This window comes from Palaemon carinicauda, chromosome 8, assembly GCF_036898095.1.
Source record: "Palaemon carinicauda isolate YSFRI2023 chromosome 8, ASM3689809v2, whole genome shotgun sequence".
Taxonomy (NCBI): Eukaryota; Metazoa; Arthropoda; class Malacostraca; order Decapoda; family Palaemonidae; genus Palaemon; species Palaemon carinicauda.
This window is the reverse complement of record NC_090732.1, coordinates 116728284-116749408: the sequence shown is the minus strand read 5'-3', so window position 1 is coordinate 116749408 and position 21125 is coordinate 116728284. Positions and strand designations below refer to the sequence as shown.

General features: G+C 33.5%; 1 protein-coding gene and 1 long non-coding RNA gene across 2 annotated transcripts in view; both read left to right on the top strand.

Annotated features, from left to right (window-relative positions):
• Positions 1-2258, top strand: part of LOC137645849 (TBC1 domain family member 13) — a 124707-nt gene extending 122449 nt beyond the window's left edge. The window contains exon 10 of the mRNA XM_068378832.1: positions 1226-2258. Coding sequence (XP_068234933.1) covers positions 1226-1309 — 84 coding nt within the window. The 3' untranslated portion in view covers positions 1310-2258. The remainder of the gene's footprint in view (positions 1-1225) is intronic.
• Positions 2259-3866: 1608 nt separating this feature from the next.
• On the top strand, positions 3867-18988 carry LOC137645848 (uncharacterized). Its single transcript, XR_011045356.1, has 2 exons — positions 3867-10254; positions 10293-18988. It is a non-coding gene; the product is annotated as an uncharacterized lncRNA (long non-coding RNA).
• The last annotated feature ends 2137 nt before the right edge of the window (positions 18989-21125 follow it).

The following is a 21125-nucleotide window of genomic DNA, read 5'->3' as shown; positions in this document are numbered from 1 at the left end:
TTTTTATAATTGCTCAACTAAAGCTGCACTTTCAAACCATTTTGAATAAACTTTTTAAGAATTTTTCTTACAGGGTCATAAAGAGGCTACTGTATTGTTCTTAGTTCTAAGAAAACAGGATTGTTCTTGATCGGTAACTAATGCTACTAAAATTGCTGGTTCTTGTGTTTGAACTAGAAATCTTTGGAGGAATGCATAAGCCTCATATACCCTCTCTGGGAACTATGTTTCATAAGCAGTTTAAAGTTCTTAGCATTAATGAAAAGTTCAGCTAAGTAGAAAGTCTACTTCCAAATGAATGGTCGCTGCATCCGTCATTACATTATGTCTAGAAATTTGGAAATGGGGTCACCCACATATAATCATATTGGCAACATCACGGAACAAAGATAAAAGGGTTTAGCTCTTCTATTCTTGATCCCTTAGCTTAGAAGGTAGATGTCCTATTACATACTGGACCGTCTTAGGTCTTCACATATTCCTATCATTTGCCATGTTTTACAAAATGTGGAACAAACTCGGGCTCTCTTTAAACAGCAAAATGGCTTTAGTAGTCCCAGTTTGGCCTTAGAGCAGTGGTCAAATGCTCAGACAACCAGTTTCAAAGGTTATTCATTCAAACTGATCCGTGTATTATCTAATCACGTTGAGACTATCCATCACATTACAGTGCTATACCTGTACAGTAATTAATAACAAATCCAGAGGAAGGCAACTTAAAGCGCAATAAAACTTATCACAATTCGGAAGAGGTGCGTCATTTACCAATCTGACAGGGAAACTGAAATACAGAGGCCCTGGCACTTAGCTTCTTGTCAGTAGCTGTTAGTGTGCCTCATTACTGTTCTAGAGGCATGTCTCTGTTGAAAGGAAAAAAAATGGTACATCTTTAATAATAGGTTTAAATATTAATAAACTGAGCTTCTGTAGAAGTAATATAAACATCGGGTTAGTATAGAAATCAAAATTCTAGTTTTTGCAACATTCTGGCCATTCTTAAATTCCTTCTATCTGAATATCAGTGGAGTATAACAGATAAATATAGGACAGTGATTTCCAGATGATGATAATTTAGAGGCAATTAACGAGGAATTTCAATTTATATGAACCATGTTCCAGAGTAAGACCAGGAAATTAAGTGTGTGTATAACAATGTTTGAATATCATAAATGTTTGAAATGGTTTTAAAATTATAAGGTGCCGTATCAAGTTTAATTTTCCTCAGCGCTATCCTCCACTTGATGTCCAAATACTTCTCAGTAAAGCTACTGAACTTATAGAAGCACCTGGCACCGAATCATCCAGCTGACCCATGGATTGTGAAGAAGTTGATGCTGCTGTTGATTAGTTCATAAGGGTCAGTTTCTTGTTGCATTAGAATTTTATACACTATTATCTTCACCATTCTTTCTGATAAGATTTTTAACCATTTGGATACACATTTGTATGAAAAGCTGCTGCTTTGATTAATGGAAGCCTAATGGTAAGAAATTTTAAATTCCTTCTATGAGAGCTTATATGTATCAGATTTTGTGGGTTAGCTCACACCTTTGTCACATATTTTATTACAAGTTGTTATGCCACAACTCTGGTATTGACCTTATAATACATAGTTTGCTCATTTTGAATAAGGATTGAATATCCAGTTACTGAATTTAGGGAATTATACTTGTATCATATTGGTTAGCCTATTCATATGCTGTATGTTTTGTTGATTTTAGTATTTGCCTGGTGAAGGGATAGCTGATTTTACCTTTGGTTATATTTTGATCCAATCCTTCTGGACGCTCAAATTGGTATTGACTAAGGAGTGTGCTTCATTATTTCAAACGGAAGTTGAAATAATTATGTGGGGAATTTGGATATTTAGGTACTAGTGAGGTATATATATTTTATGCCATTGAAAATGTATTTTACACATTAAAGATATCAGTATTCGCTAGACTACAATGTATTTTTTTCTAGCAAATTTCATATTTTGTATACTAGATGTCCACATTCAACAGAAATGAATTCTCAGCCAAAGTGTTTATGGTTGGTAAATTTTATGTTTTTGTACATTTTGAGGGGGTTAAGTGTGAATGCAGTAAACCCTTTTGTTAAATACAGTATAATCAATTTTCCATGAAATAGTAAATTTAGCAGCCCAAGAACTTTTTATCCCATCCCAACTGTTTGAGAAAGGTTTGTGGAAGTTGCTAATATATATCATTGGTCATATTTAATTAAATCAAATAGTATAATTTTGTACTTATCAATTTGGCTTGATTATTTTCATCCTCTTTTTATATTATATATATACATAAATACTCATAAGTTGTATATTTCTAATTTAATTTTTTCGTTTAGCTCGTGGAATTATTCAATTTTATCCACGTTGACTTTCAAGTGCATGATGTTTTCTCATTGTAACTTTACAGGACATTGTGCATACTAGATTTTGGTGCCTAATATTATTATAAAGTAGAATTAATGACTGGAATAGGCACATGTCAAAATGCTTAATATTTTTACCATCGATGTTTATCTAAAATACAATATTATGGACACAAAACAAGAACAAATTAAAAATCAATAACAAACCAACTCCTGCTCTCACCCTCTGAAGACTGTTTGAGTGGATAGTAATGATGATTGACTTCTTTATTGATTGGGCTTGTAAAAATAAGATTAAAACTTAAGAACGTGGAAGATAAATTGGATCCCGTAAAATTCTAAATTATTTTCTTTCCTTAATGTGTTGTAAGGTTCATAATCATAAAAAGGAAGATAAAAAGGGTATGTTGTTACCAATAGGAATGGGTATATTATACATTATTCTGTGATATTTAACTTAAAGTACGGCACTTTAGTCAACACACATATATGAACATTTAGAGATAAATGTATGTTCGGTTTTTTTCTTTTTTACCTAAAAAAGACTAATTTGTAAATTATTGAATTCTAATTATTTCTCGATACAATAAGATTTATAGTATTTTTGTGTCATATAGTACTGCACATAAAATATTATATTTTCATTCCCATCTTGTTAATGACTTGATAAGGTTAAGGCTATTATCTACTAACATAAGTGCATGAAACAATAAGTCCCCTATATACAAACTTCCAAAAATGCAAATGTGCATGTGCAACAGATTAGAAAAATAAATAGATACAATATCAAAAACTGGAGCTGAATTTCAACTTGGTGAGCAGTGCAGTAGGTTAGTTCATGTCTCTGAAATACATAGTAAATAAATACAGTTTTGAAATACAAATACATTAACTTGAAAAAAAAAAGCATTTTATTTTGTAAAACAAACTAAAAAATTTTTTATATAAACATACGGTAGGTTAGCTCTCTCAGGGTAGCAAAATCACACGATTGAAAGCATTGGTAAAAATATTTTTTTCAGATCTGGGACATGAACATGAAAAATAAATATAAAAATATTTTTAAACAATTTTATTATGGAAAAGTAGCTATAGGAATTCTTTTGAGAGAGAGAGAGAGAGAGAGAGAGAGAGAGAGAGAGAGAGAGAGAGAGAGAGAGAGAGAGAGAGAGAGATTTTCATGCTTTATAACTAAAATTTCAATGTTATTTTCTATTGTTATAGGTTTCATATTTAATTTTGTTTTAATAAATACTGTATGTTTTCAAAAAATCTGACATTTTAGAAATCTAAACAATAAGTCCCCAGGAGAGAGATATATAATATAAATATAAATAAATATATATATATATATATATATATATATATATATATATATATATATATATATATATATATATATATATATATATATATATATATATATATATATATATATATATATTTATATTATATTATATTATATATTATATTATATATCTCTCTCCTGGGGACTTATTGTTTAGATTTCTAAAATGTCAGATTTTTTGAAAACATACAGTATTTATTAAAACAAAATTAAATATGAAACCTATAACAATAGAAAATAACATTGAAATTTTAGTTATAAAGCATGAAAATTTATTAAATAGTTATATGAACAGCCAATTAACTTTTCATTAAATCTGAGGAATGTTAGCTACACGTAAAAGGTGACTTTTCATCTTAACATTGAACATTTTTACCCAAACAGTAGGACTAACACCAGCCTTGCCTTTACATACATTTAGTAATACACTTGGGTTGTGACAATATGCACTACAGCCGTATCAGAGGTGTTTAATGCTGCTATAACAAGCATATAGATTTTTTCATACAACTAAAAGGGATGTAGGGTAAACAGTCAAGTAAATAAATACCAGAGGTTTATTCCCATACTTCAGAGTAGCAATTCAACATTGATAAAAATTACATGTTATGAATACCTTCATTTAGATCCCACCCCCAAAGAAATTGAAACTTTTGGCTGTTGGGCTAAGGAGCCTTGTAACCCATCTAATTACTATAGCACTTGTAAATCAGTAGTTGATTACTTTAATCTAAATATTAAAACAGAGTTAGACTTGATGTAACCATTAGTTTTTTAATTCTCATCTTATGCTATATACTTTACCACTGTCTGGAGAGTTGGTCTAAAGGTTTTAAAAGAAAAATATACTATACTGAGTGGAAATATGCAACAAATTTGTAACATTGACATTAGTTCATTGTTTATTATTCTTTAAATTTTGTGGAATTCTTGTTTCAAGCTTGCTTTGGTTCATATATTATGCAATTGTTATTGATGTAGATCTTCCTATTAAGGTTATGGCTAATTCTGTCTTTTACAAATAGTAACACTGTTTGGTTTATATTTTGTAGAAGCAAAAAATCTTATTTTATATAGTTTGTGTTAAAAATTAACATTAATGCTTTTATGATAGAATTCAAGATGTTACTACTAAACGTCTTATTTTCTTTTAACTAATGCACGATATCTACTATTCCATATTTTTTCTCTAAATTATGTTAAGGGGTGGGTCCCAACATTTATTTGTGGCAAATCACACTTGACTAGTTAAGAGCATAGCAATAAAATTGTATATCTTTCATTGTGAATATTTTTTTATGGCATAACACTGTTTACATGAATACTTTAAAAGTGAATACTTGTTCTTTATATCACTTATTCAACAATGAAAAACAAGTTAAATTAAAAATCCAAATAACAAATTGGAGTTAGCTGAAATTCTTCTACATTTAACATCACATTAAGCTCAATAGTTGGGAATGTGGTGATGTTAGTTGATGTTAGTCAAGCCTTAGTTTTAAAAGTTCACACGTTCGTTTACTTTTAGATTTAGACCTTAATCAATATCTAGTTTCTAAAAAAACCTGAGGACTTGAATCCAGTGGGCTAATAAACCTGCTCTAATAAGAACCCTCAGTAGTTGTTTCTTTTTCATTCACCAATGTTTGCCTCATGATATTTTACTTCATATTACAGCAGCATCAAGTCGAACTCATTGGGCTGGTTAATTTCCTCCATTTTAAGAATAATAATAATAATAATACAGCTGCAATGTATTTTTTAAGTTGTGCTTTTATTCTGAATTGTCTTTATGTTCCTGATGCTAGGCTGTGTGGTCTAAACCATAAATCCAATGGTTTTTCAGTGTGATTTGAATTTGCATCCTTTTCATGTGATCTTGTATAAGTGTGTGATATGATTTTTTTCATCATGGAGTATGGCATAAGTTTCGAAGAATTAAGATTTTGGTAATAAGAGGTATGGAAATTTTTGCTTGAATTACTGTAAGAAATAAATAAACCAAATCAGTTATTTTATCAAAGATAAAGGATAATAGTCTTCTTAGGGAATGAAAAGGCCAACAAAAATTTGGAGGTAACTTTGTAGCCTTAAAAATATATTATACCATTTCTAAATATCAATTATTGATAATTTATAAAATGGTAAGTTGAATGTAATGTACTTTTTATACATGTTCATGTGATTCATTGTGCATGTGTGCTTTGAGAAAGAAGTAAATTGTAAATTGGTTGGTCTACTCAGAATTGATGTAAAATTAAATTTGACCATCTGTGAGAAATGGAAGTCAGAAGACTTCAAAATGATATAGCAATAAACACTGGTGATAAATTTGTATGTATGGTTGTTTATTTTTTGTATAATGCAATTTTTCCATCGTGTCTAACATTATTTTTACCTCTTCTCCTGGAGAAGTCTTTCCATATAGGTACTGTAATCCATGAGAAGTATGTATGTATTTTTGAAGAATGTACATGAGAATAATGTAGCTTTAACTCAAGTCCCAAATTAGCTGTGTATGGTCAGGTCACCAAATGTCACATTATTGTTAAGGCCCCTTATCAACTCTATAAACATCCAGGACAATGATATTTGTAGTAATTTTGGGTAGAACAGGTATTTTATTACAGGTTTAAATAGTTTTTTCAATTAGATAATTTTTATTGCTTTATATCCACAAAAATTCCATTCAGATTGAATCATCTCTATGATAATTGCAGATTTGAGAAAATTTGCTATACAATATATTACGTGGAAGCTAAAAACCTCAGTTTTATTATGTAATGGTACATGAGCAGTGAAAAAACTTTTTGTTCACAGTAATATCTAGTCAAGATTTTATTGCATGTACCAGCTCATTTGTGTAAGAAAGAAAGAATAGTTTCAAAGATTTGACACAAAATTACTACAAAATAAAATTATTTTATTTTCCGATTGCAAGTCACAAAGGGCCAAATATTTTCATAATAATAATGAAAATTTGACTGTCATTGAATTGATCACAATTGATGTTTTTTGTTCTGGAAAAGGACAATAGCAGCAGACTATAACTGCTGGTAAAGGGAACCTAAATCTGTAAGTAGATTAACCATCATATGACAATTGTTTCCACAAGGTGTAATCTTAGTGTACTTTTTACCGCTGTTCATGTTTCATATCAACATCTAATTCCTATGTTTTATCAACTATTTTTGCTTTGTTAGAATTTAGGATAATGCCAAATGCTGTAATAAGATCTTATTAACTAATAGACCTGGAGTGTTTTTCTTAAATGGTGCTTTGATATGAAAAATACTTCAGGATATTCATTCTTACTATTTTAAGAGGAATTATATTGATTTGTTAAAATTTATAAAGAAAGACCTTAAATCAAGTCTTAATTTTTTTAAATCGAAAGGCAGATTTGTTATATATGCTTTATAGTTTCTTTAGATGAATAATGGAACAAGTACATGCCATCGATTTTCGTTTCAAATTTTTAACAGGGTTGAAATTGCAGTTTAGTCACCATACACAAATATAAATAAATAAAAATTTTCACTGCCTTCAAATCTATCTGAATAGAAATCAGAATTGTACTAGATCATAGGCATATTTATCAGATCACAATGTAGAGAAAAGTAGTTAAAATGTACAAAGTTAGCTAAATCGCTTTTTTACTTGAATATTAAAACACTCCAATGCACATTAAATCCTTTTATTATTAGCAGGAAGTACATTATCCATTGCTGTTAGCAGGAAGTAACATTTAAATGCAAGATAATTGCTCCACGAGCACCATGAAGTTTTATGGAGGGTACAGTACTTTCTGGTAGGTCTATACAGCTTTATTTCTTGGAGAAAAGAGAAGAAAGTGAATCTATTCCACAGAGTTTTAGTTCTTATTTAAATTTTTAAAGAATTTAGTTTGTGTATTTTCACTTGTGATGTTACTGTACTTGAAAATGTGGTTTGTATGTTCATAATGTATACAGTACAATATTTAATATTTCAACATATGCTATTAGTTCTTGATAGTTAGATTTTTTACAAAAATTACTTACGATTATTAGAGTTGTCAACAATTCTGCATGCACTAAAATGTAAATGTTATAAAGTTTCAATTAGTAATGACTTTAGAAGCATTAGCAACACTTGTCTACCATCCCAAGTTTTATTTATGTGAATTACTGTAAAAGCAACACATAGTATTAGTATTGTCATGTGCTGTGGTATTGCCCATTTAAGTTTTGTAATACATAAATTATCCTTTAAAGATTGGTTAAAGATGGATGGAGTATTAAATACAGCCAAATTATGCATAGTATTATATATACTATATTTACCAGCATTAGGAAAAATAGTTTAATGCCACCTAAAGTTTAAGGATGGTTCGTAAAAGTGTGATATTTCTAATTACAGTATATAGTAGTTCTCTTAAATTTTGTCATTGTCATTTTACGCTTATTAAACATTTAATAACCATTCTTTGGATGTGGAAAGCTGTAACGTATTCAATGAAGTTTATAATTGCTACTGTATGTTCAGTTTATAATAGAACAAACCATTTGGGGCATGGGAAAATCAAGTACTGTACTATCATTCATGAGTTTGGTTAATAATAATTTTTGAAGTTTCTCTCTCTTGATCTGCACTAAATGTAGAGGTTATAATATTTCATCGCAGTGCAAGTTTTTTTCTGCGAATAGTTGCAAACCATAAGTAGGCTAAGGGATTTTTTTTGCTTTGTATATACAGTTGTTGCAGAATTAGTTCACAGAGTTTATGAATATGAAAGGTTACTTAAAAGATACATATAGCTAGTGTAAGATATTAAGCAAGAAGGTTTAATCTTATTTGAATAGTGCTGTATTTGGATTTTTTTCTGTTTAAGTTGGGTCTTAGGTCTAAGTATGGTCTGTGGTTAAGGGTAATGTTGATACTCTATCAAATATTGCACCAGTTTTGTTTCTCGATTAAATATAGTATTGTCTTTTCCAAGAGTATATGAAAAAAAGCAGTAAGGTGGGAAAAAAACAGCCAAGTTATATGCAATTTCAAAATTATTTATTGTATGTTGCTGTAATTAACAAATGATTTTGAAGCATTATAAGCTATGGCATGAAAAATATGACTATCTTTGATTGAGAATTTATTCATGGAGTACAGTATAATATAATTTTGATTCAAAATAAAATCACTTAGCCAATAATGAATAAATATCAAAATAAGATGGCAAAAGTGTAGGTTCTTACATGAATTTAGCAGGAAAGGTCAAATCATGTAACCACCTTAGGTCTCAGGATATCATATTCATACGGAATATAATACTTCTCATTTGCTGATCTCACGAGATGAAAATGTGAAATAGGGAGATAGCTGTGTATTTGTTGGCAATACTGACAATGATTACATGTGTATATTAACAACAATTATTAAATGATCTGTAGAACTCTTGAAAGGTTAGGAATTATATGTAAATTATATTTTGCTGGTCATAGTTTGTGGAATTAACTGGTTTATTTACACATTATCTGACATTAAACTACTTCTTGCAAGCAGGAAGGTAGAGGGAAACATTTAGATCTAAATTGTTAAACTATTACAATTTAATTGTGTATGCACAAGTACACCTAATATTTAGATTATATTTAATTTACAGAAAACAAACCATTTGAATCATCTGAATTGAAAGTATTAGAGTTTCTTTTATTGAATATTAGTTTCTGTTTAAAAGATTAAGTGCTGTTATTTCTGGAACAAACAAAAATATATTAGTGTTCTTGTTTGTTTCCAGTCTGTTTTTATGCCATCTTATGGTAACCAGAATATCACTGCAAAATTCTGCGAAATTATTCCTAAAATACTACCTCCACCATAAAAAAAGATAATTTGAGTGACTGAAGTATCCGTGTCTAAGTCGGTCTATCAATACCCAGATTGTTCTGCTTTCCACTGACATTTCTTAGCACTTACATTCTTGCTGTAGTATGCATTTAGCTCCTGATTATGTGGTGTGACAGGGAGGTCAGTGTGAATCCATTCTGACAAACTCATACTTGGTATGTTCTAGTTTTGTGGGGACATGGGATTTCTTACCCGAGGTGTAAGTTTTTGTTGCTGGAAGAATTTTTTCTATTGCTTTAATGACACCAGAGGGTATGGTGGGTTCGTTATTCTCATCCTGAATTATCTCTGCAGGTATTGCTTTTGATTGTCCTTAACAGTACCTTTGCCAGTAAAGCATTGAGGGCTGTGTAGGATGCTGTTCTCAGTCCTAATAGGATCCAAGGCAAATCCGTTTTCCACCTTCATCCTGACATTTAGCAGTGAGCACTTCTTTAAGGGAATGATGGAAATGCTTTGACCATGCCACTGGCTTTTGGGTTGTTCCTCATCTTAAGGGTTAATTTTATCCCAAGGATGGCTATGAGGGCTGATGTGAAATTATCCCCCATCACTTTGGAACTCCATGTTTGCTGGCCCAATTGAATAGAACAGCTTTCCAATATCTGCTGTTTAACTGTCGCTTTGGGCCATCTGATATTCCGGTTGATGATGGTTAGAAGGTACACATATCACTCAGAAGGGATAAGGATCCCACAATGTCTACGTGAATACGAGCGAACGATAATCTGTTGTCTTGAATGACCTTATCCTAGATTGTGTGTGCCTTGTTATCTTTGATATCTGTCTTCATCACCTTTCAAATGTATTGCGCAGTTATGATGGGGGCAGTGGAGCGGCCTAGAGGGTGTTATAGATTATGGGGGAGGCTGAAAGCCTTCCTCCTCAAAACCGATGGAAGATAGGGCCGAGGGTGTCTGGTATTTGTCATGCAGGCAATGGTTCTCTCCATCATCTATGACAAAATCCCTCCAAAAATCCTGGAGGCTCTGCAGGTCTTCGTCGTCCTTCTTGTTTGCCTTTATCAAAGGGTATGATATCCCAATTTGGATGGAGTTAATGATTTGTCTGGAAGGGTATCTGGGACATTTTTGGAAGAGCTCTTCAGATAACTACTGGAGCAGAAGTACTCTGCAATCAACTATAAATGTCACTGTTAGTGCGCTGACCAGCAATTAGCCTTTTTGGAAGGTGTGAAGCAAGGACTGGTGGTCTGCTTGCACTACAAATTGCTGTCCCTCAAGCATGTGTGAGATTCAATCCAAATGGAACTGTGGACTGCAAGTAGTTCTCTGTTAAAGGTGGAGTATCTGAACTGCTGGAGATAACTCCTTTCTGAAAAATGCTACTTGCATTCATGGTCAGTTTGGGGGAGAGGGGAAATACTAGTGTTGCAGCAGACTAAGGGCTTTTTTCAGCTTTTTGAAATGCCATTTCTTGCTTATTTAACCAGCATAATGTTTAGGGTTTTCCTTTTAAAGCATTTGAATAAAAGATGATTCTAGCCACGTGGGGTATAAAACAATGATAGTTACTGATCATGCCATGAAACTATTGCAGCACTAATATTTCCTGGCATAGGGAAATCAGAAATGGCTTGAAGCTTCGCCAGGAGCAGTTTAACACGGTGATTTATTCGATGACCAATAAACTATCAATTTTTTGCCCATTCACCTTTATCTTGTCAGATACTACTTCGCTCAGAGCTTCTCGAGGACTTGTTTTACATCCTCGATGTGCTGCTTATAGTTAGGGTTGAAAATTGGGATGTTATCATTGCAGCATGGTAATTCAGAATGTCACCCATAAGACTTTGTAAGGTGACACTTGCATTTTGAAGGCTGAAACAGCTGTAATTAAAAGAACATATTGTGAAGGTAGTGATGATTGCTGTCACTTCTACATCCTTTTTTGCTATCGAGACTTTATAATACCCTTTCAGGAGATAGATTTTACTTGAATATTCTTGCCCTTTTGCATTGGTCAGTTATGTCCATGATATTAGGTAGCAGGTACCTGTCTGATACAGTTTGAATATCCAGTTGCCGGTAGTTCCTGCAGGGCTGACATGGGCAGTTTTCTTTAGATACTTTATGTAGTATAGATGTCCAAGGGCTGGAAGCTTTCTAACATTCTTACCTATTCCATGACCAGGAATAATTGCTTTGCACGAGCTAATTTGTCTTTAGCCAGCCATATAAATCACGTGTGCACTGGGGGTCCCTCTGTGACAATATGATTGATGTAGTGTTTTGTATGGTGCATAAGGTCATGCTGGAGGTTGTCCTCTAATACTTTAGGAAATTCCTAAATGAGGCAAAAGTTTTATCCTGGCATGGAACTTGTTGCTCCCCTTGGAGTAATGGGAGCTATAGGGGCATCTCTCAATGAGTTGCTTTCTGGACACATCAACCAGAAAGTCATGTGCCTTCAGGAAATCTGATCCGAGGAATACGAACATGACTTCTACATTGATGAATGTTCAACTAAATAGTTTCATGTTTCTGGTTCCATATATCATTAGTGAGGCACCATTTACAGTAGGCATTTAGTTGTTGAGGGCTGGATTCAATCGTTCATTTGTGGTAGCTGGGACAAACTTTCCACACACCCATTTCAGCGAAAGACTAGTTTCCCTGTATGAGGCAACCAGCTGGCTGTAGGTGATAATTATATAGCATCCACCCTTGCTCGCTCCCAAATCTCCAGTGGAAGAAACAAGGCCATTTGGTTTGTCAGGGTGTATTTTCTGGCATGGCAGCTGCTTAATAAAACACTTGTTCCTTGAATGGTATACGTGAGCTACGGGCAGATCTGGCACACTGTCTTTCTTTGTCACCAAGAGGTTGAGGGTGTAAGCTGGCAACTGCATGTGGTTAAGTGGGTACTGACTGTATGGCGCAGGTTAACCTCTTCTACCATTTATAGTAAATCCTCGAGGGGCACGGTGGATGTTTCAAGAATTGCCGCAACTTTTGTGAGATAACTGTCGGGAGGACTTTGTGCATCATGTCCAGCATAATTTCTTGTTTGGCATCAGCTAGTCGTTGGAGTTACTTGTATTATTATTACTAGCCAAGCTACAACCTTAGTTGGAAAAGCAAGATGCTATAAGCCCAAGGGCTCCAACAGGGAAAAATAGCCCGGTGAGGAAAGGAAATAAGGAAATAAATAAATGATGAGAATAAATTAACAATATATCATTCTAAAAACAGTAACAGCGTCAAAACAGATATGTCCTATATAAACTATTAACAACGTCAAAAACAGATATGTCATATATAAACTATAAAAAAGACTCATGTCAGCCTGGTCAACATGAAAACATTTGCTCCAACTTTGAACTTTTGAAGTTCTACTGATTCAACTACCCGATTAGGAAGATCATTCCACAACTTGGTAACAGCTGGAATAAAACTTCTAGAATATTGTGTAGTATTGAGCCTCATGATGGAGAAGGCCTGGCTATTAGAATTAACTGCCTGCCTAGTATTACAAACAGGATAGAATTGGCCAGGGAGATCTGAATATAAAGGATGGTGAGAGTTATGAAAAATCTTATGCAACATGCATAATGAGCTAATTGAATGACAGTTCCAAAGATTAATATCTAGAACAGGAATAAGAAATTTCTGTCCAACATATTAAGATGAGAATCAGCAGCTGAACACCAGACAGGAGAACAATACTCAAAACAAGGTAGAATGAAAGAATTAAAACACTTCAGAATACATTGGTCACCAAAAATCTTGTAAGACTTTCTCAATAAGCCAATTTTTTGCGCAATTGAAGAAGACAGACCTAATGTGTTTCTCAAAAGTAAATTTGCTGTTGAGAATCGCACCTAAAATTTTAAAAAGTCATACAAATTTAAAGAAACGATATCAATACTGAGATCCGGATGTTGAGGAGCCACCGTCCTTGACCTACTTACAATCATACTTTGAGTTTTGTTAGGATACAACTTCATACCCCATATTTTGCACCATGCACTAATTTTTGCTAAATCTCTATTACGGGATTCACCAACCCCAGATCTACATTCAGGGGATGGAATTGAAGCAAAGAGAGTAGCATCATCTGCATATGCAACAAGCTTGTTTTCTAGGCCAAACCACATGTCATGTGTATATAGTATGAAAAGTAATGGGCCAAGAACACTACCCTGTGGAACACCAGATATCACTTTCTTATACTCACTATTGTGCCCATCAACAACAACTCTTTGAGATCTATTACTTAAAAAATCAATAATAATGCTAAGAAACGACTCGCCCACTCCCAACTGTTTCAGTTTGAAAACAAGGGCCTCATGATTAACACGGTCAAAGGCAGCACTAAAATCAAGGCCAATCATACGAACTTCCTGACCACAATCGAGGGATTTCTGTACCGCATTGGAGATTGTAAGAAGGGCATCACATGCTCCAAGGCCTTTACGAAAATCAAATTGCAAACTAGCGAGTAGATGATTACCTTCAGCAAACCTATTAAGATGTTTTGCCAGAAGACATTCAAAAACTTTAGATAATATGGGAGTTATGGAAATTGGGCGATAATCAGTGGGACATGAGCTACCACAAACATATTTACATAGAGGAGTAACATTACCAATTCTCCAACAAGTGCTAAAAGCCAAGACGTGCAAGGATCGTTCATCTATTACCATTCCTACGTAGTTCAGAAATTTTCTGGCTGATGGCTGGGGCATACTGAAATAATCTTAGTTGGCCTTGAAGTGTTTATGTGCCAGTGGTATCGAACTCGGCTAACTATTCTGGCATTTGTTCGAAAATGTTGTCCGATAAGAATTTGAAAACCAACTTAGCTTTACGTGATGACGAGGTGATCTTTGACTAATGGTTTCTACCCTAAAGAACCAGGTCTTTGGATTGTGTTGTGAAAGGAGGCAGCGGTAATGATTTTGTCTGTAGAGTTGGCAGTGTCAGGCATCCAAGGTAATTCTAGGGTTGTCAGTTTGCTGGTCATGGTTTGGACAGAAATGCAGTTTGGGAATAACTGGTCTATTAACACAAATGACAAGGCTACTCCTTGCAAGTGGAAAGGTAGAAGGAAACATCTAAAAAGATGCATGATTAAATTCTAGGCATGTCTTCTTTGCCTGGTAAACACTTGGAATATATTTTATTTACAGGGACTGCACCATTTTAATCTTCCAAATTGAAAGCTTGCAATATTCATTAAATTATTAGTTCATGTTTTTTAAGGGTAGTGCTGTCGTTAATGGAAAATAAAAATACCTTCACCATCATCTTGTGTAGTTGCAAGTCGTTTTCCAGAATGTTGCTGTGATTAGCTGGGAAATGGTTCTTAATATACAATATGTTTTAAAGGGTATTTAATTCATACTTTATCACTACTTTCTTTGGAGTCTTTATCTTCTACTTGAATGCTTCTTCCTCCTTACATAATTTCTTCATTAAACAGTTAGTCAAATAGTCACGTCTGTCAACGGCAACAGTTACATGGACACATTAGCACCATCCTTCTAATCAGGCATAACTTACAGCATGAGTAGGAGGGATGAAGAAGGTAGAAAAAGAAACTATTGCGTGACTTTCGCTGATGATTTAATAAAACGTTTTTTTTTTGTTAAAGGTATGAAGCATTTTAGATCTATTAGGGCAAGTCCACATGACTGGGTAGTGCCCGACTAGCAAACATGTTGCCAGAGCATAATAGGGACTGACAACAATCACGGATGACGTCAGAAGCAAGAACATTATGGTCAAACAACCTTGCTATTTTCTTTGTTCGGGCAAGGATCCAAGACACTGGCAGGCATATAATTCCAGTAGTAACATGTTTACTGTATGACACCTGGTTGGCATTTCTTTTGGTTTTGGTTCTCAAATGTTATCAGCATGGTTATAGAGGTTGTTTACCATCTCAAAAAAATATTCTATAGTATAATGTGATATGGTACATTCTCATGGAATTAGTTTAAAATCTGGTTTGTGGCCATCTTCCAGTTAATGTAAAATAAGTACATAGGTTATCCTTGCAGTTAATCTAGTGTTGTTGCAATTGCAATGCATCTGTGCAGTTTTCTTTTCATTATAATCTTGCTGCTCACTATTCCAATGATTTTGTTCCAATCCAGACTGGAAACTAGCAAATAACTCCCAAGCCCAAAGTTCGACTAAGTTTAGTACCTGTGTGACGACATGTAACTTTGCCAGGTAATCTTTACCCGGTGAATAAGTAAAAGAAACCTTGGGGTTGAGTTAGGTCTGGTAGCATTGTTTGTTGCCAGATACAAGACTTTGGTTTTCATGGTTCTGACGTCATTCACCACAAATTCCTGCCATCTATCATTGTATAGTAACAATGTTTACCCAACAAGCACTGCTTGCTTGCATAAACACACCCTTATTTTGTTATTAAAACTTTAACTAAATTTCCAAACATCGTAGGAAAAAAATTTGAATTATAAATATGATTTTATCATTGCTAAATTATTCAGAATAGTTGCAAGAATTTCCAGCTGCTATTTAGTTATGCCAATTTTTTTTTTTTTTTTACAAACAATTGTCACAAAGATTTTGCAATACTTTTTAACATAACTGTGCAACATAGACCCAAACAGGAACATTAATGAAAGCTATCATTCTCACCATACTGTATTATATAACTTAAGATCTTCGTGTAAATTTAGGTGATAATGTACCCTGTATATTGGTAGCAATGTAAGAAATGCACCATTTTGCAAAGATGCTGAAGGCTGTGAAATATTTATAGAGAATGCAGGTAGCATACTATTATTGTGATTCATGTTGGTCCATACCTGTCAGGTTAATGATAAACATTTTGAAACAAATGACAGTACAACAATGAAATTGTAAGAAAATATCTTAAAAGTGTCAAAGAAATTACTGTATAATATACAAAAGTTATACTGACATCTTTATATAAGCAATATCATTTGCAAATGCTTTGTATCCTGCAAATAATTATTGGGCTGATTTTATCAGTTAAATCTCAGGTTCTTTACAACAAAGTTTATAAAAGTTATTTGATACACCCAGGAAGTGATTTGTCAACAGTATTTTTTCCTTTAAATCATCAAACTCTTATAAGAGTACCTCATTTGTTTGAATATATATTGCAGCACTTATATCTATTGTGGCCCAAATAGGTGTGTAATTACTGTTTAAAAATAGTCATGTACAAAGCATTAAAAAAGTAAACTATAACCAGACAGAGGCATATTTTCTAACACTTTACAGAACCTTTAACAGTTTGGACTGTCTCAGTACTTACAAGCCTATGGTGGATGCTCAGTCTAAAGTTGTTATAGTGATTTATTAAACGCAAAAAAATTTGTTTGACATTATAAATGAACCGTCACAAATACATTTTAAATTATTTAAATTCTATGCTGTATTTATGTAATAATGTTTATATGTTACAGAAGCTCAAATTTTAAATTATGCATTATTCCTGTTTAAACCGGGGTTTACACAGTCGAACCTGCTCGTCAAACTGTTCAAAGAGGTGGAGTCAGCCACAGATGCATAAGGTTTATGGAGAATGAAGCGCCACACACAAAAGTCAGGCGAGAACAGAATTTCTTTGAACCATTCGACGAACGTGTTGGACAACCAAATACTCCATTCACAGATTAGAACATCACCTCAAAAAATGTTTTTCAAACTAACCGTTCGACCGTGTAAAGCCGCCTCAAGATTCTAATTTAGCCAATTTTAGCATGGTTCATAACTAGCTTAAAGCCATAAGCACATGCTTTTCAAAATATTTTTTTATGATCAGCAGGGTTTCTATAAACAAAACTCTGTTTAACCCGGTTTTTTCTTTTTCAGAAAGACTTTTATAGCTTCAAAACTGACTGACTACATTAATTGAGGGAATATGAAGTTATTTTTGGCACTTGAGCCTTCATGTATGCATGCTTCGATTTTTTTATTTCAATATAACCCATTAATCATAAGGGCCTTATCTTCCGTGGGATTATGTCCAGTTGTATCTGGAGTATAACCAAATGCCCTTGGCTCAACTTTACTGACCTGTTCTAATTAATTCTTCTCTTCACTTTTTATAGACTTGCAACCTGAATAAATCAGCTAATGGAAAGATTTCTCACCCCTTTAAAGTGTTTCTTTAGAGTTAACTTATTAGTCTTGTGTACAGGATTGTGGTAGTTTTTAGTAATGCCACTATTTGCAATGATTATTTCTTTGACTTATTTTCCCAAGAAATTTCAAGATCATTGTTACTAGTTTTAAATTAGATCTTGATTTAAAATATTTCCGTCCTTTGTGATTTATCATTTGCAATGGTAACCCATGAAACTTGACCAATTTCCAAAGGCTAGAGTATGGGATACCAATAATCATAAGTTGCCCAAATGGACATAAAGGGTGATTGGATAAGAACAATATTCCTCCAGAAGAAAAGGACTTTTTGTAAGAGGCATTACTTGATAGTTACAAGGCCTATCTTTGAGGCAATCACTTTATTTGTGCCAGATGAAATACTGTTACAGCTGGTATCTGTTGAAGGATACCTCACAGTCCAGCATTGACCACAGTGAGAGTCATGTCATTCTGAAGTTCTTTGGATATTATCTGATTAATTCCCACCTCTTCCCTGTTCAATTTGATCACCAGCATTAGGGACCCCAAAGTTGTGTCCTTATTTTTTGTGGTGGGCTTCTCATATAAGATTTGGCAAATGTTGTTATCTGCCTTCCTATTCTCGCCCGATCTTTATGTTGTATTTGAGGGATATTTGAAGTGTACATTATAAAAGAGTTAGATCCTGCCTAGAATGGGTTTAGGTTTTGATGATCATCTGTTCCATCCAGAAAATCTTCTTGGAAGGTTTTTTCCTCTGCTCTATACTCTAGAAAAGTCTGGAATTTTGTAACAGACATTAACCATCCAGAGATATTCGGTTGAGGACATGACAGCATTATATCAGTGAAATAGAGGCCTAAGTGCAAAAGTACTTTGTCAGTCACATGTAGCTGAAAACATTACCCACTTCTTTCCTTGCAGGACAGCATTAAGTCACGGTAACGTCAACGTCCAAAATTGTAGTGGGAAGGATATTATTGCTTTGTGATAGCAACAGAATTGTCATGGATAGTTGCATACCCTATTGATTATTTGATATACTGTATTAGTGCCCACTGCATGGGAGAAGCCAAGAAGCCCAACTTAGTAAGGAAGAGTGAACAGTGGTGAGCATGTTTTTGGGCTACTACTGGAAGCAGTAAGGGTTAGCTGTATGGCTGCATTTCTGATGGGATAGTGGGAAACGTAGCCTACATGCCTCCCTAGCTATGAGCTAGAATCCCTTCAGAACACATTGACATGTAATTTGAAGAATAAACTTTTAAAGTAATCTGTAAATAAAGGATATGCAAAACTTAAACAGCACATGAATTAAAGATTGTGCAGAGATACTATTTTTTTTTGCAAATTGTAAAAAATTTCACATAAATCAAACAGTTTTGTAATATAATCAATCCATCATTTCTGGGCAAAAAATATGTGAAGTTTTTGTCCAATGTTAACCCTTTAAATAATCTGCAGGACTGCCTGGACAAACACAAGTCCATCTTGACCTGTGTGCTCAGATTGGAAAACCAAAAGCAAAGTCTGACAACATGGTATGTGTCTCAAGAAGTTAAATTCAATGAAAAAAATATACAATATTGTCAAGCATAGGTAAAACTTGTAAATACATGAAGACCAAACTAGAATAGGAATGTACTTGCACAGTAAATTGGATTGTGTTGATAAATTAATTTTTTCTTGACATGTTTTTCCAATATCCAAACCTATTATTCATCAAGGAACATTCCCACTTCCATCCCTGTAAATGTTTCATCTTTAGGGGTAGTGTGATCGAATGAGGGAAGTGTAATTGAGCAGGGGCATTCCTTGAGACATTTTAGTATATGACTGGACAGCATTTCATGGGAAATAAGGCAACATATGATTAATGAGGCAGACTTATGATTAATGAGTTATATATACTGAAAAAAGGTTATTGTATCATAAAATCGTTGCTTTTGCTAACTTGAATAAACAGGATTAGCTACATTTGAAAATTGTTAAAACACGGGTTATTTGATGGTTTTATTTTCTTTCCTATTCTAACTGTGATGTAGAGTTGTGAAAAGATTGTTTTAATATTTTAGGATAAAGAATAATAAAGACATTATGATATTTTTGGTGATTCAATATTTTGAAATTATTTTGAATAGTATGATTATTGCAGAATAACCTTAATACTGTAAACTTATTTTTGTGTACGAAAATAATGTTATTGATCAAAAAGACTTTCATTTTGACACTCATGCCTTGCTGTGTGCAGTTTGATTTTCCTATTCATCTTTTTTTTCTATTAAATTTCTATGTACACCACAAAATGTAGAGTTACATCATTTTAATAAAACAAATAACTAGTACAGTACAGTACAGTATATAATATTAAAAAAATTTTATTTAATGAAGCTTTCACAAGAAAAAAAAAACTTTTACTGGGAATTTGTAAAATCTATAGACTTTAGACTTTTGAAATGTAATTTTGTAATGCAAATAATGTATTTTGTGAAACTTTGATTTTTTTATAGGTTTAATGTACAACTTGTTTAATACAGTTATTTAATAGCACTGACTTTTCTTTTTACCCACTGACTTTTCTTTTTACCCAAAGTCAAGTTTCCAACATTCTTGAAATCCAACATTTACTGTTGGTAAGCATTAGTATAAACAAGTCCCCAAAATAAACTATGGTTACCATTATAAAAATGGAAAATTAAAATTTTTCTTAGCTATACTAACTTAAGACCTTTCAATAGGAGTGTAATTTTATATTAGAGCTGGCTGGAATGGCATTGCATTATCAACTAGGTAAGAGAGGTGTTGTCTGTATCAAATTACTTTTGGCCTTTGGCTTAAGGACTGAGGGGCGATTGACAAGGTTAGTATAAAAGGGACTCGGGTTTGCATAGCTATGAAAAATACAAAATCCTTTGAAAATGGGTGATTTGTACAAACAAGAATATAAACCTTTTATTCTTTAAATTGAACATGCCTTTAAGTAGGAGGCAGTCCTATAGAACCAGAAAGATTTTCTTCCTTGGACAAGTTATCTTTCCTGGTCCGGTACTGGAGCAAGGAAGGTGACTACGATAACCTCTAAACAGCCCCACATAGGGATGCAGCTCTTAGGGCATGGCAGTACTGACATGAGGGGGAAATCAGTACTAGGTTACAGAATACCTTTCTCTACAGGGGAGATAGTGTTGGAAGTATTGAACAAGACAACTACTGTAGTCTGACTGGAGAACACGTACCCATTCTCTCACCTGCAAGGAGGATGGAATTGCTTTCTAGAAAGGCACTGTCATGTAACTGACTAGTACCAGTTGTTCAACCAACATCCAACTGTTCCAGCTACTTCTTCCACTCGAGGAGAGCAAGAAAAAGTTGAAAGGCCAGTCATTCCACCTTATGAA